This window comes from Mauremys mutica, chromosome 14, assembly GCF_020497125.1.
Source record: "Mauremys mutica isolate MM-2020 ecotype Southern chromosome 14, ASM2049712v1, whole genome shotgun sequence".
NCBI lineage: Eukaryota > Metazoa > Chordata > Testudines > Geoemydidae > Mauremys > Mauremys mutica.
Genome location: NC_059085.1, coordinates 7,393,475 through 7,418,351, shown reverse-complemented (window position 1 = coordinate 7,418,351; position 24,877 = coordinate 7,393,475). Strand labels below are relative to the sequence as shown.

Genomic DNA, 24,877 nt, shown 5'->3' with positions numbered 1-24,877 from the left:
CTTGTAACAGGGAAAGCGCAGGGGCCTCTGATCTCTAGGCTCCTCAGAGCCAGGCTACCTAAAACACCAGGGACTCTGTCTGCACCATGCCCCTCTGCTGGCCTGGTCGCAGCCAGCCTGGTGTAGGCTTTGTCCTCCAGGTGCTCCCAATGGCCCGGCTGGGAGGGAGGGACAGGTGTCCTTTGGACACAGCAAGCCTCCCCAAACCTCCAGAGTCCTGCAGATCCAATGCTCTTCTGAGTCCCACGGGGGCCCCTCCCAGACTCTGAACCCCATCTTGCTGGAATTGACTTGGCCCACTGGATGGGGGTGCCTCAGTTTCTCCATCTGTACAGCAGCGGGGTGTTGAAGACCAATATCTGTACAATGCTTTGAAAAGGAGGAAAACCAGCTTTCGTCTAGCTGGTGCAGCCAACCGTCACAGTGTAGACCTGATGGCGTGGGTGGGCTAGCTGCCCCAGCCCAGCGTGCCCACTGGGGACATGCTCTGGTAGCCCATGCTGAAAGCCCGTGCCACTAGGTCTGCACTGCTACTGTTGCCCAAAGCTGGCATGGGCCTGGTTACTGCAGCTCCAGTCATGCAGCACAGACGGCCCTTTAGCAAGCTGGAAATCCCCGGCGGTATCGGAACGCTCCTTCCTGAAGCTGGGAGCAGTTACCCAAGCAGTCTCCAGAGGAAGGGGGTGCCCAATGGATTTGTAGTGTGCAGTTGGACGGGAGCAGAGCTCCCTGCTCTGGGTGCTTGGCATAGGTGCTGACTTTTTAAATGTTTCCCCAGGGGTGCCCTACCCTCGCTCCGCCTCTTCCTCCCCTCTCTCCACTTCCTCCCAGAGGCCACCTGCCACTCACTGCTTTCCACCCTCCCCCCACAAGCCGCCCAAGGGCTGTTTGGCAGCGCCATCAATCACCTGTGGCTATTCCCCCACCCGCCCATGGGTAGTCCAGCCCTGGAGCACCCACAGAGTCGGTGCCTATGGGGGACAGCCTCCTCTCGGCTTGCAGTCTGGCAGCGTTTCTCTATAGTGGAGCTCTTGTCTGAGAGGCTCCAGAACCATCTTTCTGCTACATCACAGGAACTGGCTAGGAATTTAGAAGCAGATTGTCCTGTGAAAAGCCAGACCAGCTGCTCTCCTTTGGCTGTGCCAGGACCGTGCACTTTGGAATGCGTCATGATCAGGCTTGGGAAGGGATAGGGGTGTTACACCCTGATATCCTAATTACATGACAGTGGTGAATATGTCTTATACAGGGTATGCCTTGTGAGGTGTCGTTCTAAAAGTCTTGATCTGCTAGACATTAATATCTCATTGGATTGTACGTGCTATCGTCATACATGAAGTTATGAAGTTTGGCTATGTATGTGTTACTGAAACATGTCCTGAGGTTGAAAACACCCACAAGCAGCCTTTTAGGTACCATAGTAAAAAGGCCAAACAATGTTAATGGCTTATTGAGGAAATGTACACGAGGATTATCCCAGGAACTATGTACAAGAGAAACCTCTCGGATAGCACTACACAGGGCGAACTGTTTTGCTGGGACTTGGGTTAAAGAGCTTTCAAGCAAGTAGGGAGAAGCTATAAAAGGGGGGAAAATGGCATTGTGGGTAGTCCTCACTCTTCCTACAACACACCTGGAAACACCTGAGGAACAAAGACTGAACTGTGGGAAGTGATGGTCCCAGGCTAGAAGGATTTTTAGCCTGTGTATGAAAACCTGGGAAAGCCAAGGTAACTTGTGCCTTAAGAATCTGCCAGCCTGTTTATCACTCAGGGTGAGAATTTGCTAATTTATATCTTGCTATCTAGTGTGTTAAGATGTTTGCGGTTTTTGTTTATTTACTAAGGTGTAATCTGCTTTGATCTGTTTGCTATCCCTTGTCATCCCTGAAGTTTAACTACAAAAGTTAAATTATTTCTTGTTTATAACATATCTGGGGGCGGGGCAGGCAAGAAGCTGTGTATCTCTCTCCCCACATGGTGAATTTTTACAAGCTTGCACTGTGCAAATCTTTCTGTACAGTGCAAGACACTGTTACTTTGGGTTTGCTTCCTAAAGGGAGTGTGCACGTGCTCACTCACAGCTGACTTCATTCTGTGTGTGTGTGTGTGTGCGCGCTAGCGAAGGCTTGAGGGCCTGGCACAGTGTGAGGAAGCCCCAGCTGCTGGAACAGGTGGGCTCAGTGAGACCCCAGCACATCGGGGGGGGGGGCGGAGTCCAAACTGTCAGTGGGATATTGGGGTGTCAGGGTGTAACAGTGGGGTCTTTGGGTCGGAGAATGCCTGCTGCTTCCTTCCCCTCTAGCCACATGATACTGCTCCAAGCCAAGCAGGCACTGCCCTGTTCCATAGACAATCACCGTCATTCCGTCTTACACAGTCGCTCACTCCTAGTGGCCAAATCCATTGGGCATCTTTCCATAGCTGGCAGGTGCTTTCCCTTCCCTTCCGTCTGGGGAGTGCCTGGCATGTCACCGGCACTGCCAGAAGTCGGGGCTGGGGGGTAATCCTCCCTAGATCCACCTGACATGAGAAATGCCACAACCAGTATGTGCCAGCAGGTATGGGCATAGACAGACAGTAAATAAAATATCTTTAAAACAAGCCCTGGGCCTGCTGGCAACCACTAAACTCACCTTCCCGCCAACTCCACCAATTAAAACCGCCATCCCGCAGGCTGCCTTCGTGCCATCCGGCAAATGCCGTGTAGCCAGACACGGCACCGCAATTGCAGAACAGCACCATGGCTGCATCCCCCTCAGAGGGCCAAGATGAGCTCTGCCAGCAATGAGAAACCTTAAACCCGGGCAGAGACGAAGCCAAGAGAGGAGTGAATCCAGGCAGGGGGACGAAGTCTTCCCAGAATGCACCGCCCCAGAGTACAGGGGAAGTGGCCGTGAGGCCTAAACCATTGTAACCACCTGTCTGCAACTGCATAACTCCAGCAAACTCAAACTGCTTGAGCTGCAGGTCGCAGGGTGGCGGAGGGGCTCTGCCTCGTCACAGACCCCATCAAACAGCGGGCTCTGCTCCTGGGGATATGCCTGGTCCTCAGGAGTTCCCTGGTCACTTACTGCTTGGCACAGCTGGACCTAGGCAGTGCTTGAAATCCTCCCGGTAAATGACTCCCTCCAGGCCCACTAATCCCTTTATCTTCTCTGAGCTCCCTTCCGTTTGCCTGAAGCTGGTAACGAGCCTCTGAACAGAAGAGCAGGTGCAGCCCTGGACCGGCGAGGGGAACGCTGCCCCACGCATGCATCAATCCAGCTGATGCCTCTGCATGGCCACCGTAATGTAGCTGCTCCGCACACGCCTGTCACTTGCTCTCTGCTGTCATCCCTGGAGACATCGCCGCTTCCCCCGCGCGTGTTCCACGGACTGGCCAGTCCCCAGACGTTTTACCTGCATTGCCCCAAGATGAGGCTTGTTTTTCTGTTCCCAGCCCTTGACTCACTATTTCTCTGCTCTCGCTGGTGTTTGCGACTCTGCCAATTGCCTGTCATCTGGGGCTTTGTTCTGTTTACTCCTGCTTTCAGGACATTGCGGAAGATCTTAAATAAGATCAGAGCCTACTACCCACCTCCTTACACCCCCCTCCGGTGCCCTGTGTCTGCAGCCCTTCACCGCTCTTAGGTCCACCTGTCAGCATTCCCAGGCAAGCCAGCAGGAGTTACTGGTGCCAGTAGGATTTCTTGAGGCACTGTCAGACACCGGAGGACATCGGCCGCTTTCCTTTGATCCATGCTGATTTTATTTTAAATCCGGGGGGTGGATGGGTGGGTGGGTGTGTGTGTGTGTGTGTCTCTCTCTCTCTCCCCCTGCCTGCCTGCCCTGGCTTGTTCTCTCCGGCCCACCTTCCCCTGACACTGCGGGCAGGCCTGTATTCGCCTGTTTGAAACAGGTGTTGAGGTTGGGTGCAGACAGGGCCGGTGCAAGGATGTTTTGCGCCCTAGGTGAAACTTCCACCTTGCGCCCTCCCTCCGCCCTGAGGCGCCTGCAAACTGAGGCACCCCCCCGCCCCAGCTCACCCCTGCCCCGCCTCCTCCCCGAGCACGCCGTGGCTGCTTCACTTTTTCTCCCGCCTCCCAGGCTTGCGGCGCCAATCAGCTTAGGCACTGCAAGCCTGGGAGGCGGGAGAAGTGAAGCAGCCACGGTGTGCTCGGGGAGGAGGCAGGGCAGGGGTGAGCTGGGGTGGGGAGTTCCCCTGCGTGCCACCCCCCCCTCCCCTTACTTGCTGCAGGCAGCCCTCCCCGCGCTCTCCTGCCTCAGCTCCCTCCGCCTAAATGCCGGCGGCAACCAGGGTGGCCGAAGATCCGGCCGCTGCGGTCACTGCCGAAGAAAATGGCGCCCCCCCCAAATCCTAGTGCACTAGGTGACCACCTAGGTCGCCTAAATGGTTGCACCAGCCCTGGGTGCAGAGTAGCAGCTACCCGAGCTGTGCTGCTTTCCTTCTTGGGAGCTGGGCCCAGCTCTGGTTGTCTCTGATCTCTGGGGGAGAAGCACCAAATGGGGTATGTCCCCTAGACTCGCCACCCTGTATGCGCCAGTGAAGCAACAGGGCCTGAGCCAACCCAGGGCCGCGAGGAGCAGGTGCAATCTGTACCCCCACTGTTTCTGTGGAGGCCACACGGGTAGGGGAGCTGCCACGGCACATTCCTTGGGGATTCGGGGCAGTGCCAGTTGCCTGGCCTGACCAAGCAGCCCCATCTACTCTGGTGGGCACTCAGCTCCTTGGCAGAGCAGGGTTTGCAGGCTGCCTCGTCACCTGCAAATCCTGCCTCCCCCAAGACACTGCCAGCCTGTGCCAGGTGACGCGCCACTGCACATGCCCAGTGTGATGAAGTGGGAGTGTTCTTGATGTGTTCTTTGAATACTGAGTGGGGAGTATTAACCTGGGACGGTTGCAGGGGAGTTGTGCTGGGACGGCCTGCACTGGGGAAGGGAGGATACCTGAGCACGTAACATGAGAGCCCAGGACGGGGGTTGGAGGCCAGGTAACACCTCTGCCCGGGACACTGGACAAAGGACACACAGGCGGGGGGAGGAGCCGGGGGGAGGCCAGAAAGGAGGGGGCTGAAGGGAGTTTCAGTTTGGAGCTGGCTGGGAAATAGAGGGGTGCCCCGACCAACAGGGCTGTGGCCTCCCTGGGGCCCCCAGATGGACCTAACTAAAGGGGGTCTTGTTGTCTGTACTGGCAAGACCTGTCTTGGACTGTGTTCCTGTCATCTAAATAAACCTTCTGTTTTACTGGCTGGCTGAGAGTCCTGGTGAATCGCAGGAAGCTGGGGGTGCAGGGCCTTGTCTCCCCCACGCTCCGTGACAGCCAGGTAGCCCGCTGGGGAGCGTTGTAGTGCCCGTCTGTGCTGATCCCCAGAGGATGAGTTGTTACAGCCCCCAGCAGCAGTCTTGCCTCTCTAGCTCACGCTGTTACTGCTGCTTTTAGCACTGGAGGGCCCCAGGTCAATTCCCGGTGTCGGCCAAGGCACATCCTGTAGACTCCACCCCGTGCCTGGGTGTGCACAGCCAGACCTGCGGAGCACTTGCGGCTTTGGGCTTTGTCTGGTTTCTCCATGTGGATGGCGTATCCCAGGGAATGCATGAGCACTGCGGGTTCATATGCCCCTCACTCTGTAGGACCGCGATTCTGGAAGTCTCTCTTAATCTTCCGTGTTGCTGTCTCTGTTTTTCTCGGAGTTACCGACTGTCACGAAAACCCTATTGGTCACTGTCAAAGAACCCTCGCTCTGTTCTCCTGAAGGAACCTTCGTCCTGGTCTTTGAATGAAGGTGTTAAATGCAAATCTGCCTCCTGGAGAGCCCTCCTTACGCTGAGCCCACTCTCCAGGGAGAATCCAGCAGTCACAACCACACACTCTTAAGAGCTGCGTCGTCGTGGTGTTTCAAGTACTTGAGCAAAGGTCTCTGATCTTCTTCCGCATGCCAAAGCTCACTCGGAGCTGCGTGTCCTCCTGCCCCTCTTGAAGGGTAGTCCCGAAGGGGCGAGGGGAGGCCAGGAAGAGCTCTGTGTTCCGCGTAGTCGGGCAGGTCCGGCCAGCCAAGCCTGCTGGCGGCACGGCTGAATCTCTTGTGCGTATTGGACGAGGCTTGGGAACTCTCTCTCACACTCACACTCACACATATCCCTCTGTCTGTGCCGTGACCCCTCGAAGGAAGGTGGCCTGCGCTGAATGAGGCAAGTAGCTGTGATTGGGTAATTAAAGACTCGTATTTCCAAAGGGAAAGATTTTGGTAAATGAAGCCGAGAGGCAATTCTAGTGCTTAGGTTGCTAGCTCTGAAGGGGCGTTGGGAATCTATCCTGTTCTATGTCCTTCTGGGGCCTACGCTGCCCCCACGCGCTCGGATGCTGCTGCTGGGCTTGGCTGGGACTCGATTTGCTCTTCTAACTACCCCCGGTAGTCAGTGGCGGAGAATCAAGAGTGAGCATCTGTGCAACCTTTCCCTGTGCAAGTGATGTGTGACCAGGGACTGCAGAGGCCAGGCTGCCCGTGCCCTGAGCACAAGTCTGTGTCCCCTCGTGGCTGGGATGGGCTGGGGTGCGGGAGAGTGGAGGAGTTTCACCTTGTGGGATCTTTGCAGACTGATTGGAGGGAACCACTGCAACAGGCAGCCAGAAAGAGCTTGGATCTGGTGTTCCCCCAGCCTGGGACTGGGGAGGCCCCTGTCCCCAGATCACGGGGCTCCCTCCGGCCTTGGGCAGGCACCGCAGCCAGGAGCCATAAGCACCAATTGACAGCCCGGCCTGAGAGGAGACACTGTCTCAAGCCACCGTTCAGGCAGCTGTAAGGTTTGGCCCTGGACTGCAGGGAGGCCGAATGCCGTCACCAGACCCCTAGGAAACCGCCTGGGAGACATTTGGACTCCCCCTGGAGCGCTCCTCACCCCATCCCTAGCGAGCCCTGGGCCAGGCGGCCCCCCGGGGAGTTAGGCAGTGAGCAGCTCAGTAGCTTTCTCAGGGCGGTTGGCGGCTGGGCGAGGCAGACGCTTGAGCGGTGCTGTCTCTTGGCGCGCAGGTGGGCTGGCAATCTCGAACCGGAAGGAAAAGCACGTGGTGTCCTGGTGGCTTGAATGCCAGTGGAAACGCCTCTTAAGCAGGGCCCGGCAGCAGGGGCGCCGTGGAAGGTGAAGTGGCCGTGATGCTGTCAGCAGCCTATTGACCAGGCCTGGCTGCTGCTCCGCCGCCCCCGATCTCCTTCGTTTGTCCCCGCGTCGCTGTCGTGCCCCTGGATTGTCTTGCTGTACCGCTGTGTGTGAAATACACGTATTCCGACCCGGCTCTGGTGTCGCTGAGGGCGCGGGCAGGGAGGGGAGGCAGCCGGGGCGACCAGGCGGGACGCACGGAGGGGTGCATCGTGCTCTGCAGGCTCCGGGACCATGGGCTCCTGATGGTTTTCAAGGCCATGAGCTGGAGGATGAGGAGACCTGGTTCAGCCAAACTAGCCCCCTTTCTCCGCTGCTTGGACCACGTCCCAGCCTGCCCTGGGACGACGACTCCCTGACCGGCTGCCTCTGCACAGCCCAAGGAGAGGTGTTCCCGCAGCATCCCCATCCTGGGCAGCGGCTCGTGTGAGCTGCCAGCCCAGACGTTCGAGGCAGGCGGGTCCTCTTCCCCCAGTGGGACTGAGCTTCTGGTCTAATTCCCCTGCTATGGGCCCTCCCCGGCTCTTTTCCTTCGTCTCTGTGCGAAACCCAGGTAACTCGGACCACTCTGGCCCTGGTCGGGTGGTTTGTTCTGCAGGCGCCCCAGCCAGAGGGCAGGGATAGATTCTTACTGGTGACTAGACTGGCAGCAGGTCACGTTGCTCTCGTAACCTTTGACCCGGTGGCGTGAGCAGGAGGAGGCGAAGGCTGTGTCCAGAAGTGCTTAATAGTGATTAAATATGTGAACTAAGAAAGCTCTTTGTCTGGGGGACGGACAGGAGTTCGGCTCAAACTCACTGTTAAACAACCCAGGGCTGTAACTAAGGCCTTTGCCTTCTACAGTCTCGGGGCATGGGCGAATAACCCCTAGGACAATGGGACAGATTTAAAATCTGCTCCTGTACCCAAGAACTCAAGGGCAGCAAATGCCGTAGCTATTCTTTTGAGCAAGGCACTGGCGATCCAGGGCATTACAGACCTGGCGCCTTGCGTCAGTACCTGGCAAACTGGATGAAATAGTAATTCAAACCCAAGAACACTTAGGTGAGCATGAGCCAATGGGGAAGAATCGGCACAAGTTCTGCAACGGAGAATCATGCCTCGCTAATCTCCTAGAATGGACTGAGCCTGTCAACGGAAGAGTGGACGAAGGAGATTTATGGATGTTTATTTGGACTGGTTTTTGGCAAAGTCAAGATACTGGTAAGGAAAGTAATCGAGGGGTGGGAGCCAAAATATTGTCGTGGGTAAGAAATGGAGTAAGCAGCTAAGAGTAGGAATGGAGTCAGCTTTCCTTGTGGCAAAGGCTAATGGTGGGTTCCCTGCTAGGACTGGCGGTGCCAGTTCCATGCAAGGAATATACGACAAGCCCAAAGCTCCTGCGTTCAGGCCGCTTGCTACTACAAGTCTTTCTTCTGCAGCAGAGACAAATGGCCAATGCCACTTACTGGTGAAATCAAAAACTGCAAGGGAGCCAAAATGGAAATTGCTGTTGGCACCACCCCCCACCCTCCACCCCCATGTCCCCTTCCCCGCCTGGTTTGCCTGATGCTGCTGCAAAGGATGGTGCTGATCAGCTCCGGCCCAAAGAAGGGCACGAAGGGAGCACCCTAGGCGCTGCTGCCCCGTTGGCGTTAATGGCCTGTCTCCAGGGTGTGTTGGGGAGGGTGACTGTGCACACGTCCTGTGCAGGACCGAGCTGGAGCGTTGCGTGGGAAGGTAGGGCAGGGAGAGCCCTAATGGGCTTCGGCCTCTCAAGGGCTGCCGCTGCCGACGGCGGCTGTAGAGTCGTGCTGGAGCTCAGGTCTGGCATTGTCTGACAGCGTCTCCTGTGACTGTGTTTAATGTAAGTGCTTGGAGAAGCGTCTGCCTGGGATGAGTGCTGGTAAATCCCGGGAAAGGAGCACTTTGTGCCTAGGGGGGAGATTCAGGGAGACCCCTGTGCCTGACGCGGGGCAGGCTGGCTGTCCCAATGCCCTAGGTCGGGAAATGCCTGTAGGGCTCCTTTCTGTCTCTCCCCAGGAAGGCTGGATGTGTGTCGGGTGACTACGAAACAAGCCATGAAGGAATGGGTGGAGGAATGGGTTGCTTGGAGGATTTAATCCTTGGGAGGCTGTTTGGGTGCGAGCGGCTTTGTTTTCATGGGGATGCCTAGCAGCAGCTCCTCTGTGTTCTCTGGCTTGTGCTAGATGGGAGGTCAGGCCCCTTCTGACCTGGGAATCTAAGAATCTCTTGGAGGATTTGACCAGGACTTTGACGGTCTCTCTAGCCCTGCTCTTCTACCTGGGCACAAGGCAGCAGTTTCTGTCTCTTCCCTGGGTGTCTTTCTGGTAAAAACATCAGTGCCCTCAGATAACTGCTGACCATGTGTCCACCCACGTCCATGGGCATCTTCTGTCCTCCTTACCCTATCTGGGTTTTCCTGTGTGACGCTGGTGTCACCTGAACTCCTAAGCATGAGATTCAGGGACTGCCACTAGCTACTGCTGTTGGAGACAGGCGCAGCAGACCCCAGGACCCAGAGAAGAGCAGGCTCTGCCTTCACGGGGATGACTGTTACAAAGGAAACCAGGGGTGTGGAGGCCCCCATCCCATGGGGTTTCAGACTCTGGTGTTTCTTGCAGACTTTACATGGAGCGTTGGCCACCTAGATATGATTTGCCAGGGGGATGCGTGGACCGGGTGTCGCTCTAGGCTGCCCCTCAGTGTGAGTGCGTAACTCTTGCCGCTACAAGTTACTGGCCCTCCTGGGAGCCGAGGGGCTGACTCTTGGTCGGCAAATGCTCCTCTCCTGTGAGTAGTGACCAGCAGCAGGGGGGCCGTCCTGCGCAGGCTGCAGATCGATGCGCAGGCTGGAGCCCATCGTGCCATGCGTTGGCCTGGGGAGACAAATGACTTTTTCTTGGCTTATGAAATTAAGTTACTCTCCCGCAAGCAGCTCGGCTGGCAGGTCCAGATGGGCCGGGGGCGAGGTGCTGGCGTCTAACTGCATTAGGAACGCTGGGAGCGAGCAGGCAGGATGTCAGGCACCGAGAGGGCTAATGGCCAATAAAAGCCAGGCAGGAGCCCTGGGGACACGGCCGAGTGCGCTTTCATTTTTAAATCTTATCTTTATTGCCCTTTTCTCCTGCCTGTGGGAACCACATAATGCACCTTATCTCTGCCGGCTTCTGGCAGCCAGGCCTGTTCCTCACGCAGGCTCCCTAGTAACCGCAGCTCACGCAGGGCAAAGGGGATGGAGAGACTAGAGAGCCCCTGGAGGGCAGGTGGCCAGGGCCCTGCACTCGGCCACTCCCTTCCCAGGTGCTGGAGCTCAGTGTTTCTCTATGACCGGTCAGTGGACCAGCGCTGGTCCCTGAGATCTCCCTGACACAGTGGAGAAAGGCAGCAAGACAGCCCCTGGTATCCAAAAGGTTGAGAAACACTTCTCTAGGTTCCTGAGGTCAGGCCCTCTTGTCCTCCCATCTTCCCAGCCTGGGAGCGGCTAAATTCTGGCATTTTGGGGGAGAGACCTAGGGTGACCAGACACCAAGTGTGAAAAATTGGGATGGGGTGGGGGGGTAATAGGCGCCTATATAAGAGAGACTCAAAAATTGGGACTGTCCCTATAAAATCGGGACATCTGGTCACCCTAGGGAGCCCTGACCTCTTGTGTCACCAGCGTTTCAGCGTTCTGGAACTGCTCTGTTCCCTTGATGAGTTCCCCCTCGTCTAGACGGCGCATCTCACTCCCTCAAGCGTGTCTCGTTCTCTCATCCTTGTCCCTGCTCCCCTGTCTGGGGGGGCCTGGGTCACTGCAGACCCATTGCATCCCTGCTCCTGTCTCCGCAGAGTGCCCCTGAGATCAACGCTGGCTGCTCCCGCCTTCTCTGGCTTTGCTTCCCAGGCCGTGCTGCGGGTGTCCTCACCCCGGGTGGAAGACTTGACGCTTTTTAGCCCTGGATCTCTGCCTACAACCCCTGTCTATGTCTCCCTGGGATGCTGCCAAGTGCCATGGGGCGACTCCCCGCTTGGTACTAGTGTGCGTGGCGGGGTTGATCCTAGATCCACCCCCCCGTGCAGATGGAGAAGCAGCTCTTGGGAGGGTCCCATACCAGTGCCTGTGAGGGCCCAGGAGATGCAGCTGGCACTGGGGGTGGCGCAGGGTTACCATCAGTAGTTGGTTCCTGCTCAGTATGTAACTTCTCATCCATATTCATGGCCCTGTATCTGGCAGGTGTTTGTCCAATTTCTTCCTAGGTTTATGAGGTGGCACTAAAGTCAATGGAGCACGGGACTGAAATCCAGTTTACTCTAGCCACAGATGGCGCTTATCTCGGAGATCGACAGAGAAGGGAGGGCTCCATTGGCTTGGCTTGGCTTGGCGTCATTTATTTGCATTTGCTGCTGCCTGATTGAGGTTAACGCTTCCTAGTTCTCTGCTCCAAGGCTAGGCCAGGAAGACCCATCAGGCTGATGGCAGCTGGTTCTCCAGATGTCCCTCAGACTGGTCCCACCCAACGTTTACACAATTCTGCCCAGAGCCTGATGCCCTTAACCCTTTGGCTCCCTCTCGCCCCGAATGGGATTTGTAGGGAGCCCTCCAGGGCTGATGCATCTGGTGCTTCGGTGGGGGGAACTTGGATGAGTGGGAGGGGGGGATGCAAATGACCTACTTCCAAGCCATCCTTTTGCAGCGATACCCTGGGAGAGAGTCCCGTTGTCGACTCATCACCTGCTCCTGAAAACTCCAGACAATGACCCCAACCTCTATAAAAGGTGGATTAAACCATTCCTGAGAGTGCTTGTTCTGAGCTGAAGCTGTGATAAACTTTGAGCCCACAAGGAAAACCCTTGGGTGGAGTCTTGGCCTGCTCCAGCCAGAATCCAGGTCAGGGATCTCTGGGAAGCTTTCATGCATGTAGGTGCTTTTAGTGTTTTCTCAGTAGTACTTTTACCTGAAGAATGAAATAAGCTTGCACAGGAAAAACTGTGGTGACTTATAACCGTGAGTGATCGCACTCTTCTCAGTCGTGAAAGAGACAGCAAGCAGGACTGGTTAAGCAGACTCTGCTGGGAGTAACCTAGTGAAGGCAAGGAGCTGTTCAGCCAGGCCAGAGGGGAGGGAGACAGGTCTTCACCCAAGGGGGGTGAGGGTCAGGGAAGCCAGAAACCTGAGAGTCGGTGCCCTGTCTGGACCGCTGAAGGGGAGACAGAGGGGCAGGTGCCCTGACCTGTGACACAACCCGGATCATATCTAACCTCTGCAGTAAATGCATGATTCACCCGGAATGTGGAGCTCCCTGAGACCTGCCCTAGTCAAGGTCGTGGCAGCGGATAACGCATGTGGATTCTGACCTCTCCTCTTGCTCTTCTAGAACCTGTTTCAGGTGCAAATTCCCCGGGCTGGTCTCAGGGCTGAGCGTATTTGGGGAATTTTTAAATACCCAAAGGTGCCTCAAGGGATTTAAGAGAATTTAGGAAGATCAGTGTGTGGCTTCCCCGTCCGGTGTGGCTTAATCTCCTCCATTTTGGTTCATTGGTATCTCCATAATGGAGAGGCTTGGAAAAGGCAGATGGTTGGGGAGAATGGGGCCAGCAGGGCCTGGGTTGGGGCCATACTGGTAGCTAGGAAAAGCCCTTCCCAGAGGGGAGATGGGAGGTGCTTGGCAAAACTGAAGTTGTTAAAGAGCACTTGGCTACTCTAAGAGCAGGGTGCCATTCGAAACCCCCGTAACCTCTTGGCAAACACCGTAAGGGTGGCCGGCTGTGCTGGCACGGTGGGTTGCCAGGAGTCACAAGCTGGCTTTCTGGGAAACAGTCCATTTGCAAACATTAGACGTTCCATCCCCACCTTTGTGGAGTTTCTGGGTTGCGATGGAAGAGTCAGGGCCAGCTCACTGCCACTTTGAAACACTGGCTGTATGGAGGAGTTTGTATTCCCCACGGTGTGAAACCCCTGGTTCTCACGGGGGTCATGCCCACGCGTCTCAGCGTTCAGAAACTAACCTTAAAACTTATCCGAGGCCTTGACTGAAAGTTGAATAGATGCAGAGTACACAGGGCAGGTGCATCCAGGAGGGGTCAGGGAACAGCGCTTGGGCCACTGGCCATGACTTATGAAAATCCTGGGAACATGCAAGGAGACTGGAGAAAGCAAACACTGAGTACAAACAGCTCCGAATAAAGGACAGTAAGGCCACGTCCCGAGGCCAGAGCCGATGTGGGCCCAGCATGGCCCCCTAGGGAGGAGGCAGAGAACGCTGACAGCAGCGGCGTGCCATCGGTGCAGGACTCGGGGCCGCTGCAAGGATATTTTGCGCCCCTAGGCGAAACTTCCACCTTGTGCTCCCCCGTGAGCATCGCTTATTATAAACTTTCAGAAACGAATCCTGCACCATGTGGCATTGGGCATTAGAATTAACACAAGGGGGTCAGAGGAGATGATCCCAACGGCCCCCATGAGCAAGGAGGAGGCTGAGAATGCCCCCAGCTCGCAGGGTCTCTAACCGTTCCCAGGCTCTGAGTACTTCACCCTCCAGGGGCGACCCACGGGCAGGAGGGCAGAGCCGGGCTCTCCCTGGGGATCAGGGCCGGCTCCCTGCATTGGCACAGTGCCACCGGGGGGGCGAGGGGGGTTGGTGTTTGGAAGCGGCACCTGCCCCAGCCCTTTCCCCTCTGTCGCACTATTGGGTTTAGTTTCACTTTCCCTCGCCCAAGGAGGTGGCTATGACCGGCCCCAGGCGCGGTGCGTTGGAGGACGAAGCTCACCTGAGCTCAGGACCGCGTCCTGCCTCCCCCAACGGCTCCATCCCTCGGCCGCGCTGGTTGCCGTGTCTGGCCGGCTGTCTCCTCCTTGCTCCTCCGCAGGCTCCCGCTGACCGTCCTGCGCGGCGCCCCTCGCTGCGGGGGCGGGTTTGTCATGGAGACCTCGCTCCCCGCTCAGCTGACTCCTGTGACGCCGGACATTGCTTTTTGGTGCCCCCAAATCTTGGTGCCCTAGGTGGACACCTAGTTCACGTAGTGGTTACACCGGCCCTGTTCCTGCAGCCCCTGGACACGCATGGAGGACGCCATTTTGTAGAACAAAATGGCATCCTCTGTACACCATAACCACCCGTGCACCGTACCTGCCACAGCACACCACAGGGCCGATGCCATTTTGCATGCAAGAGAAAAATTGCAGGCCTGACTGAAAACGTCACCGAGGCCCGGTGGGTGAGGTAATATCTTTTTATTGGACCAACTTTCGAGCCTACGCAGAGCTCTTCTTTAGGTCTGGGCAAGATCCTACCTCACCCAGCTTGTCTTTCTAGTATCCTGGGCCAACATGGCTACAGCCCCACTGCATTATAAAACCGCCACGACGCACCCCGGGCGCCAGGCAGAGTAACACACCTCCCTGAACGGAGGAAGCTGTGCTGACAGAAGCACTGTTCTGTTGCCTTCTCCCCGGGGGGGTTTCTGGTATAACTCGGGGAGGGGGGGCGGGGGCACACCCCTGCCCAGTGTAGTTATGCTAAAGATTGCCAGATTTGTCTTGTGCTCTTCACACAACACATCTAGGAAGAAGGAGCGACCCAGGCACAGTGGAGTCCGAATCACCGTGGTTCTGAATGACCTACACCATGCAAGGCCCAGTTCCACTGCTCGGGTCGGGCAGTGAACATCAAACACAGGGAGTGCCCGGAGGGGGCTCTTGCTGGTTAAAGGGGCACAATGCAATTACCAGGGAGTGCCCCCACCCGTGCATCCTTCCTTCAGCTCCCCTGGGCACTTGCATTTGGACACAACCTGTGTCCCTGCTCACGGGCTGGCGTTTTTACAGTCTGGGAGCAAGGTCGCTGGTGCTCACTGAATGAGGCCCCTGTTCGGTATTCCTCCCTCCCGGGGTCAGTTGGAGCATGGCCCTGTGCCTTATTTCATGCCCCGCACCCCAACCCTGCACTAATGATGGAGTATCTTATTTCCGGGAGGGGTGGTTCTCAAATGCACTCGTTGCTGTAGTAGCTGAATCCCTCATACCTTCCCAACATTCGGCCTCCGTTCCCCGTCTGTCAAATGGAATAATCCCTCTCTGCTTTACAGAGACAGGCACACGCTTCAAGTGTGCCACCAGTTTTGGGTGCCTATAGGGCTGGGAGCTCACATGCAGCACTTGGCACTTCTGAAAATCAGGCCCCAGACGTCTCTGGTTGGCAACCCAGTGGCGACATCACACAGGGAACCTCTGGCAGAACCCAGCACTCGTGGGGCCTGAGCCAGAAGGGATCTGTTTCCTTGAGGTACTTGCTGCCCTGTTCACTGCATGCTTTCAGCTGCTGCAGCGACTGAGGCAGGGCACCTGTGGACAACAGGCTCCCTTCTTAACCCTGCCTCCTGCCCTGGCCATCCTGGGCAGGGAGCGAGCGGTGCTGGTTAACGGGCAGGGAGCTGAGTGGGGGCTCACTGGACATGTGTTCTGTGTCCTCTGGAATGCATGGGAGCGGGGTGGGGAGGGCCGGGTGGGTTGAGTACTGAGCAGGGGGCGTGTTCCCCACGGGCTGACTGAGTGGATGGGCTGCGTGGGGGTACGTACCCAGCAGGGGGTGAGAGCAGGTGGTACCCGTGGGTTGGTGCATACTCCTCCATGTGTGGATAGGGAGCAGAGGAGAGAGTACCCCAGGGCCAGTGTGACAGTAGGGTGTGGGGGCTGTCTGGGTGAGGGGCTGATATTTGCACAAGTCCGTGAGTGGGTGTGTGCGCCGTGTACACCTTTGGCGTGCAGGGCCGGGATGAGGCGGGGGCAGGGGTGTGTGTGTGCGTGGGAGCGTGCAGCCTGCATAACAAGAGCTGTGTTCCTTTGCCAGGCCCTGCTCCTGTTAATGGTTAATGTTGCCAGCCAGCGGCGCACAGCCTCCCGCCAGGAGCTATCAGCCCTGCCATCAGCACTGAGAACAAACTGTACCTCGGTGGGATTGTTTGTTTTCATTCCTTTCTCTCCTCCCCGGGACATGATACCTGCAGGTGCATAGAGCTCTAATCGGCCCCACGGGATCGCGGCTCTGCACTGCTGTAATCTTCCCCAGTGCTGCCACGTGCTAGGCTCCGCTAGCCCCTTGCTGCTGCCTGCCACGCACCGGCCCCCGCCGGGGCCTCGGCTCAGCCCTGCTCCAGCCAGGCCCCTCCCAGCGCCCTGCGGGGTCGCCCCTCTGCCGGGCCAGGCTGGTTTGAGCTGCGTGAGTGTGAGCAGGTCTCTGGGCCTGCCGCCTGTGCCAGGCTGGGCGTCCAGCGAGCAGAGCCACGCTGCAGCTCAAAGCTGCCCCAGGAGGCTGTGCTGGTCGGTAACACCGGGTCATACCCACGTGGGGAAGAGAGTTAGAAACACACACACTCACTCACACTCTCTCTCTCTCTCTCTCTCTCTCCCCACACACACACACACACACCCTGATCCCTGGCAGCTCCCTCAGATGCTGGCCCCTGCGTGACAGCCTGAGATGGACGCTGGCTGGGACACAAGACTATCCCTGGCTCCGCAGAATCAGCCGTGTGGCTGGCCAGCGGGGCCTGGGCCCGGCTCCAGCGTCATACCCCTAACTGACCCCCACTGCTACCCCACAGCTCCCTCTGCACAGGGCCCCGGAGCACAGAGCCGTTGCCCTGCCTGGCACTGGGCAGCCTTAGACGGTGCTCAGGTGGGGCTGGGGGCTTTGCTTTCCCCCGTGCTGTGAGGAGGGGGCGTGTGGCTGAAGCAGGCAGGGCTGGGCTGTGGTGCTAGGCTTTCCTGCTGTTCTTGGGCATCTCGCCCGGCGTCCCCTCCTTCCCACAGGACAGCTTGGAGGCACAGCGGGGCTCCCCCCTGTGGGTTTTCACACCAGGGCAAGTCAGGGCTCTGCTCCTGTTATAAATCCCAAGGGAAGGTTCCCCCCATGGCCTGCTCTGCCTGGCAGAGGAGTGCGTTGAGGGCCCAGAACGGCCCAGGCCAGCCAGGTGTTCGCCATTGCAGACTGAGCCGTTCTGTCCCCGGGGGCTTCCCATAATGTCTGTCAATTCCCAGCAGTGCTGCGGTTTGCATTGTCCTACAGGCAGGGTGCCCTGTCCGGGAGGGCGCTGTCAGAGCCTTTGCTAAGGGGCAGTGGGGATGGAGGGGGCCGAGGGGCCTAGCGGAGCCCCACGTTAGTCGTCCGCCATCCTTGATATGAAAAGCCAGAAAATAAAGGTTCCTGACTCATGCTTAGCAAAGGGTGGGTCCTTGTTCAAAGGACAAGCCCCTCAGCCCGGGCCGCCATCTGTCCCTGTGCACCCCCGGGGGCCGCAGCACCCACCTGTCTGCCCTGCCAACCCGCTGCCGGCTGCCAGCGGGAGGTGCTGCATCTTGGCCCCAGAAGAGCGAATCCTGGTGCATGCAGCAGGGAGTGGGGGCGCCTGAGGCAACCTCTCCTCCCTCCACTGCTGCCTGGCTGGCAAAGCACTGAAGGCCCTACATAAATAGTGACTTTATTGACGGTCTCTGCAGCAGCCTGGTGGGTTTAAAATCAAAGTGAAGATGACGGAGATTCCAGCAGTTCTCGCTCGTGTTTGCATCCCGCTTCGGAGACGCAGCCTGCTGAAAGGGCGCTAAAGGCTTACTCTAGCTGGAGCACTAGCCGGGGCTAGAGTTAATGGTGCTTGAGTGCTTCCATGCGAACTGTCACCGGCCAGCTAGACATTGGCCAGGCCTGGGCTCTGCCCGAGGAGGAGTTTTTCCAGGAAGTCTGATTTCCGAGAGGGATCCAAGACACTCTTGGGCCGATCGAAGGGAAGGGAGCGTTTCCTGACCAGCTTCAGCCCCAGCTGGGACGCTGGAGTGTGGCAGGGGAATAGCCCTCCCCGGGGCTGCTGCCAGCTGGTTTGATTGGGTAGGAGGACTGAAAATTGCCTTTGGTGACTGTAGTGTGGCTGTGCTGTGCACGGCTTCTACACTCTTAGTAACAGCCCCTCAGGCCCTGGAGGCAGGAGGCTGCTGCGTGAATGCCACCGTCTGGACTGCGCTGCCACTTCCCAGGGAGGGGGCAAGCGGGAAGGGCTGCCCGGTTTGCTTTTGCATTGCTAGATGGGAGAGTTTAAACCTCACAGATGCCACGTGGCCAGAGAATTGCTGGCCTGAGATTGCACCCGCCCTGTCAGAACACAGAGAGCCCTGAGAAAGGTGTGGCTTGAATTTGTCCTCACAAGGCGCCTTTGCTGCTACCGCCCAGCGAGAAGGCCGGGCCGGGCGGGGCAGTGGCTGAACCGGGGCAGGTGACTCCTGTGTGTTTGCGTTGTTCTGATACAGTCTTTAACGCTGTTACTGCAGCTTGTGAGTTGTGTGTGAATTCTGGCCCTGAGCCACTGCAGCACTTGCTGAAGCACCTGAGGCATCCCACTGACTTCATTAGGCCCCGAACGCCTATAGGGAAGCACGTGTTTAAGTGGGTGGTGGTGGATGGGAGCTTGGGGCTAGTCGCCACATTAAAGCGCTGCCAGTGTATTGTGTAGTCGCAGCAGTGCTGGGAGACAGCTCTAAAAAACCCACTTCCACGAGGGGCGCAGCTCCCAGTGCCGGGGCACTGTCTACACTGGCGCTTTGCAGCGCTGTAACTTGCTGCGCTCAGGGGGGTGTTTTTTCACACCCCCGAGCAAGAAAGTTGCAGGGCTGTAAAGTGCCAGTGTTGACAAGTCCTTAAAGTTTGAACAGGACACCAAGCATTAGTCTTCCCCTTTTTAGCCCAAGATGTTAGCCAATATTCAGGTCCTTGCTGGTGGTTTGTGTTAAGAGGAGACATTGATGATCAAGTCAGGTGTTTCTGTGATGCAATCCTGTTTATTGACAAAGAACGTGGAAAGTCCTGTTTGACTTCTGCTGTGTTCAGTGCTAAGAGCACGACCCTGCGAGAAAGCCGAGACAGAGAGCTCTTGGGGCAGTGTGCTTGCTGGAAAGAGGCTTGGATTTGTGAAAAAGGAAGTTCTTGCAGCCTCCTTGGGTTTCTCTGGGCCCTCTCCTCTTTTCTGCTGTTTCTGTTTAGCACACACATACAGCTCCACCAAACCCCTTGTGTTTGCATTAAGACCCCTGGGAAAACCCCCCAGATTGCATGGCTCAACTCCTACTCCAGTTTCCCCACACTGGCCTGTGATTTGGGCAGTAGCTTCTACTGTTTCATCTATCACTAAACAAAGGGACATTTAACTGCTCTCCCATTTAGTCCACCAGTTTCAAACTACTTTGCTGCTGCCCACAGATCAGATACATTTCCTGGGAACCACCCAACCTCCAGCATAACAGTTTCTTATGGAGAATGCCGAGCATGGACTGGACACGTGGAACTGTCTAAAATGTACTTATCGTACCCGCTACGTGATAATACCTGTGCACCAAGGCCCAGCCCACAGCACATGGCACAAACCCAGCAGTGCAGAGGCCTTCTTCCCAGTGCGAGCATTCACGGCCGCCCAAATCCAGCACGCACAGGTGCCAGTCTGTCCGTCCCGTCCCCCTCACCTCCCCATAAGCGGTTGGGCCTGCTTTAGGCTCAAGAACGAGGTTCAGGAAGAAACGAGCCCTGGACCCTGGCCTCTCTCCTCCTGCAGTGCAGGCTGAGGCACACTGGCGAGGCAGCACATGGCGGATGCTGCTGTCCAGGCCGTACCTGGTCTGGGGGTAAGCCGAGGACGTCCGCCTCCAGGGCTGTCAGCAGGGCACCTGCCACCACATGAACGTCATCTGCTCCAAACGCACACAGCTTTCCCAGGGCCTGCAGTAGCACCCCAGCCGCCTCCTGCACCTTCCCACGCTGCCCTCCAGCCAAGCCCTGCTCAGGCTCCACCACCTCCCTAATCTTCCCCTCCAATCTCCTCAGCAGACAAGCAGCAGGGGAGGAGGCCCCGTCCCATGAGGACGTGACCTTGGCACAGGGATTTATTAGGTCACTCAGCTGCTGTTTTTACCTCACAGAGGAAGAACAAAACACTCATTTATCTCCAAACCCATCACAGAGCACAGATCTAAAAATAGCCCCAGATAAACACACCCTAGATCATTCAGACGGCCGACCGAGAGTGGGACGGCTCAGGGGCCAGCCGGATGATACCGCTTGTCAGATCTAGCACCCTGTCCTGGGCTGGCTCCTGCTGGCACCGCATTCCCCACTCAGCACTCCCAGCCCCATGCACTCAACACTCAGGGGTTGGCTACAAAGTCAGGAGGGTTTAAAAATGTGGACATTTGGGATTCTTTTAATTCATCATCTGGCTTTTCAAGTCACATTTTCACACAACCATGAGGGCTAGAAACTCATTTAAAAAAGGAAAAAAGAGAGAGTCTCACATAATCACCTGACTCCAGAAGCTGGGGCTTTGTGACGTGCCAAATCTCACAAGACTAGCAATAAAAGTCAGCAACACTTCCTTTAGCTCTAGTGTTGCCAGTGTAGACTAGCCCTAAGTCCTTAATTAAGGCCAAATCTACACTGCAGGCTTCTGCCAGAAGAGCTGTGTTGGTTGGGGTGCGAAGAGGTCTGAGTCCTGATCAGCAAAAGCCCAGAGTGTAAATGGAGCTAGATGGGAAAGCTGCCCTTTTCTGGGGATAGCTTGTTTTGCTGGGAGTTGTACTATACCAATATGTAGCGCAGCTTTGTCACTGTAGTTGCATTCGCAGCAGGCATGCTTTGCCAGCCCCACGTACCAGCACTCGCACGCCGCGGGCGCGCTCCTAGCCACACATCTGGAAAGTCTCGAGTAGCATTTCCAGTTGTGCTACTTCTCTCAAGTTAACCCGGGACCAGAAACTCTATCTAGACACCCCGTCTGAGACCCGTGAAAGCAGTTGGGTCTCTGGGGTGCGGCGTACGTGGGTTTAAAAACATACCTCCCCCGCACTGGCTGCCCAGTCTCACCGCCGGGCTCCCAGTCACTGCTGGCGCTAGCTGGGAGCTGCTGCTGCGCTCGAGGCAGTGCTGCCCAGTGGCTGGAGGAACAGACTGGGAGTCGGGCGCCTGGCTCTGGACCGTGTGGTGCCATTCTTTGCTGTAATTAATGGGGGATTCTGCTTAACAGCTAGGGACACCCTCTGCCCCTCAATCACCAGCTCCCTATGACAACCTGGCAAGTCACCGGGCCTGCCTCTGCCCCTCTACAAACTAGACTTACCCGCCTTTCAAAGGCCCTTTGAGTGGTTCTCATGAGAGATTTTATTGTTACTACAAAATCCCCATGAAGTAGATCCTGGCCCCCTGCCCGCAAGGCGCACAGGTGCTGCTCCAGCAGAGGGTCTCTGCATGCGTCCCCCTCTGGGCCAGATCCTCGGCTGTGTCCGGTGGGGAGTGGCTTAGTTACCGTTCCCCTACGTGGAGGAGGAGGATGTGGTGTCGATCTAGCTGCCATGGCTTCGCACCACCCCCAAACTCCCCGACACAGATAATCCTGGCTGCCCTTTCCGTGCGCCGTCCCAGCTGGGGAGGGGGTGTGTGTGCCTGGCCCTGTTTCCTGGAGCTCAGGATGCGGGGGCTGCAGCCGGGCCGGGTTGTAGGCAGCGGGCAGCGCTTGGCACCCTGGCTCTCTCTGAGTCTTCTGTGGGCTCTTGCAGGGTGCGATTCCGGGTTTGGAAAGCAGGCCGCGCACCACTTGGATTCCCTGGGCTTTAAGGTGTTTGCGAGCGTGCTGGACCTGGCGAGCGCTGGCGCCCAGGAGCTCCGGCAGCGCTGCTCGCCAGGCCTCACGCTGCTGCAGATGGACCTGACCAAGCCGGAAGATATCCAGAAAGCCCAGCAGCTCGTCCAGCCCCAGACGGCGAGCACAGGTAGGAGCCTTGGCTTCCGGGCGCGCCCATCCGCAGCAGAACGCCGGGGGCAGCCCGTCGCGAGCAACCCCACTCGGTGACCTCAGCCTGTGGAGCAGGGCCCCAGACCGGCCCCTTCTGGTCACGCTGCTCAGTCTGGTGGTGGTTTCTCCCCCTCCTTCCTGGCAGTGGCTGTGCCCCCAACTCAGCTCTCCCCTCACCCGTGGGCTCCAGCTGCAGCCGGGCAGGTGCGTGGAAACGATCTAGGGCTGGCTCTGAACCTCTGTCCCCTCCTGACCTGGGGAGCACTCTCTGGTGGGAGGGGATCACGCATGGATCATGGTGGGTCCCCTCCCTGCCTCAGGGTAGAACTGAGCTCCCTAAGCATCCCCGATCGGCGCGGGCTTTCCAGGCATTCGAACGGTGGGTCGCGTCAGGCCGTGCCGGTCCCGTGCTACATCCTGCCGGTGCTCACTTTCCCCGGGCCCCTCCCCGCAGGGCTCTGGGGTTTGGTGAACAACGCGGGCTTCGACGACACCATCGCGGACGCCGAGCTCTCCCCGCTCTGCAAATTCCGCACCTGCATGGACGTGAACTTCTTCGGCACGCTTGAGCTCACCAAGGCGCTGCTGCCCCTGCTCCGCTCCGCCCGGGGCAGGATTGTGACCGTCAGCAGCCCGGCAGGTAAAGACCCGGTCCCCACCCGGTGGGGAAGAAATGGGGCTGGGTGGGGACCGGGCCATAGTGCCTCATAAGAGCAGCCAGACTGGGTCAGCCCAATGGGCCAGCTAGCCCTGTATCCTGTCTTCCCACCGTGGCCAAAGCCAGGTGCTTCCGAGGGAATGAGCAGAGCAGGCAATTGGCGAATGATCCATCCCGTCATCCACGCCCAGCTTCTGGCAGACAGAGGCTTCATAGGAGCTGTAGTTTGGTTGCCTGATGTCCAGGGCTTAAATTCTCATAGAGTATTTCCCAAAGCTGCCCCCTCCTCCCCCCACACACACCCGGCCAACATGCTATGAAAACTCCATTGGGCTTGGAAATATTGACCAGAGCTCTGCTCAGGACAGCTCCGGCTGAATTTCAACTCTGCCCATGTCCCTGTTCTCTATGGGCCAGGCACCCCAGCCAGACTTCGTCTGCCATGAGACTAACGATCCACCATCCCACCCACAAGAGAGGATGGTGTGTTATGGGAGATGTAGTCCGACCCAGGGAGCCTGGCTTATAAAGAACAGGAGCCCGCACTACAACTCCCATGAGGCACCGAGGCAGCACGTTGGAATTGAAATATTTTGGATTTTTTTCTCCCAAAAGTTGAAACGTGCCATGTATTTCCCCCCGTTCACACCCGGGGATTTGGCTATCAGCCTACGGGCCAAAAGCAGGAGTTATCCCATATAATAGCCCTGAACCAAACCAAACATGCACCGTTCTCCTAGCTGCCTGGGAGGCAGATTTGATGGTCCCAGTATCTTTCATACTGGCCTCAGCTAGTAGCTACCAAGCCGAGTTTGCCCCGATCCCCAGTAATGTATGTTTTATCTGGCACCTGTGGCCTAGGTTTGTCAACTTTCTAATCGCACAAAACCGAACACCCTAGCCCCGCCCCTGCCCTGAGGCCACGCCCCCTGCTCACTACATTCCCCCTCCCTCAGTGGCTCGCTCTCCTCCTCCCTCACTCACTTTCACTGGGCTGGGGCAGGGGGTTGGGGTGCAGAGGGGGTGAGGGCTCTAACCGAGGGTGCTGGCTCTGGGGTGGGGCTGGCGTTGAGGGGTTTGGGGTGCAGGAGGGGGTCCAGGCTGGGGGGGGGCAGAGGGGTTCAGGGTGGTGGAGGGGGCTCTGGGCTAGGGCAGGGGTGCGGGAGGGGGTGAGGGCTCCAGCTGGGGGTGCTGGCTCTGGGGTGGGGTCGGGGATGAGGGGTTTGGGGTGTAGGAGGGGGCTCCGGGTTGGCGGAGGCGGAGGCTGAGGCAGGGCTTACCTCGGACGGCTCCTGGTCAGCGGTGCAGTGGGGGGCCTAAGACAGGCTTCCTGCCTGTCCTGACTCCGCGCTGCACCCTGGAAGCAGCCAGCAGGTCTGGCTAGGCGGAGGCACGGCAGGCGGCTCTGCACGCTGCTCTTATCCGCAGGCACCACCCCTGCAGCTCCCATTGGCCCTGTTCTGCCCCCGCCTAGGAGCCAGATGTGCTGGCTGCTTCTGGGCGCAGCGCGGAGTCAGGACAGGGTGGGACTAGCCTGCCTAACCCTGCAGCACTGCCGACCGGACTGTTAACGGCCCAGTCGGTGGTGCTGAACAGAGCCGCCGGGGTCCCTTTTCGACCGGGTGGTCCAGTCGAAAACTGGACACCTGGTCACCCTACTGTGGCTGCAGCATCTGAGCATGCCAAGCAGCCAACCCAGCGAAGAGTCCAGCTGCCTCCTTCACGCCCAGAAAGCTGCTGAATGTTTTAATTTTTGCTGGGCTGATGCTCCCTCTTCCCCAGCTGCCATTGTGAGGTTTGCATCTTGTTCTGAAGGCAGAGCTCCAAGCGTTGGGGTCAGTCCCTCCCCCAGGAGGCAGGTCCGTAGTAGCCTGGTGCTACTTGCCAAGAACTCCCCCCCCCTCCCGCTCCCACGCGTCTCCCCCTGGAGGCTGGCGGGTCCGTCCTCTCTGGGGAGTGGAACTGGTCCGGGAGCTCGCCGCCCTGGGCGAGTGGCGCGGCTTTCGGTAACTTGCTGCAAAGCCCCGGAGGTCTCTAGGGAGGAGACGTGATATCGTGACACTCGCCCGTTGTTCTAGACGGAAGCCAGTGGGGGCTGCGGTGCTCTCGGCTGGAGGCGGAGTGAGGACTCGGCTGTGACAGTCCCGAGTTTCAGCCCGTCTCTCTCTTGGAGAGGACGTGCCTAGCTGGGCTGGGTGGAAGTGCTGGACCCCACAGGACCGGGCCCCAGGGGTTCTGATACTGTTGTGCTGTCTCGCAAATA

The 24,877-nt window shown here is 57.8% G+C and overlaps 1 protein-coding gene across 1 annotated transcript in view; it reads left to right on the top strand.

Annotated features, from left to right (window-relative positions):
* HSD11B2 (hydroxysteroid 11-beta dehydrogenase 2) overlaps window positions 1-24,877 on the top strand; it is a 55,028-nt gene that overhangs the window by 26,519 nt on the left and 3,632 nt on the right. Inside the window, exons 2-3 of the mRNA XM_044987468.1 lie at window positions 21,721-21,933; window positions 22,411-22,596. Of these exons, the coding sequence (XP_044843403.1) occupies window positions 21,721-21,933; window positions 22,411-22,596 (399 nt within the window). The remainder of the gene's footprint in view (window positions 1-21,720; window positions 21,934-22,410; window positions 22,597-24,877) is intronic.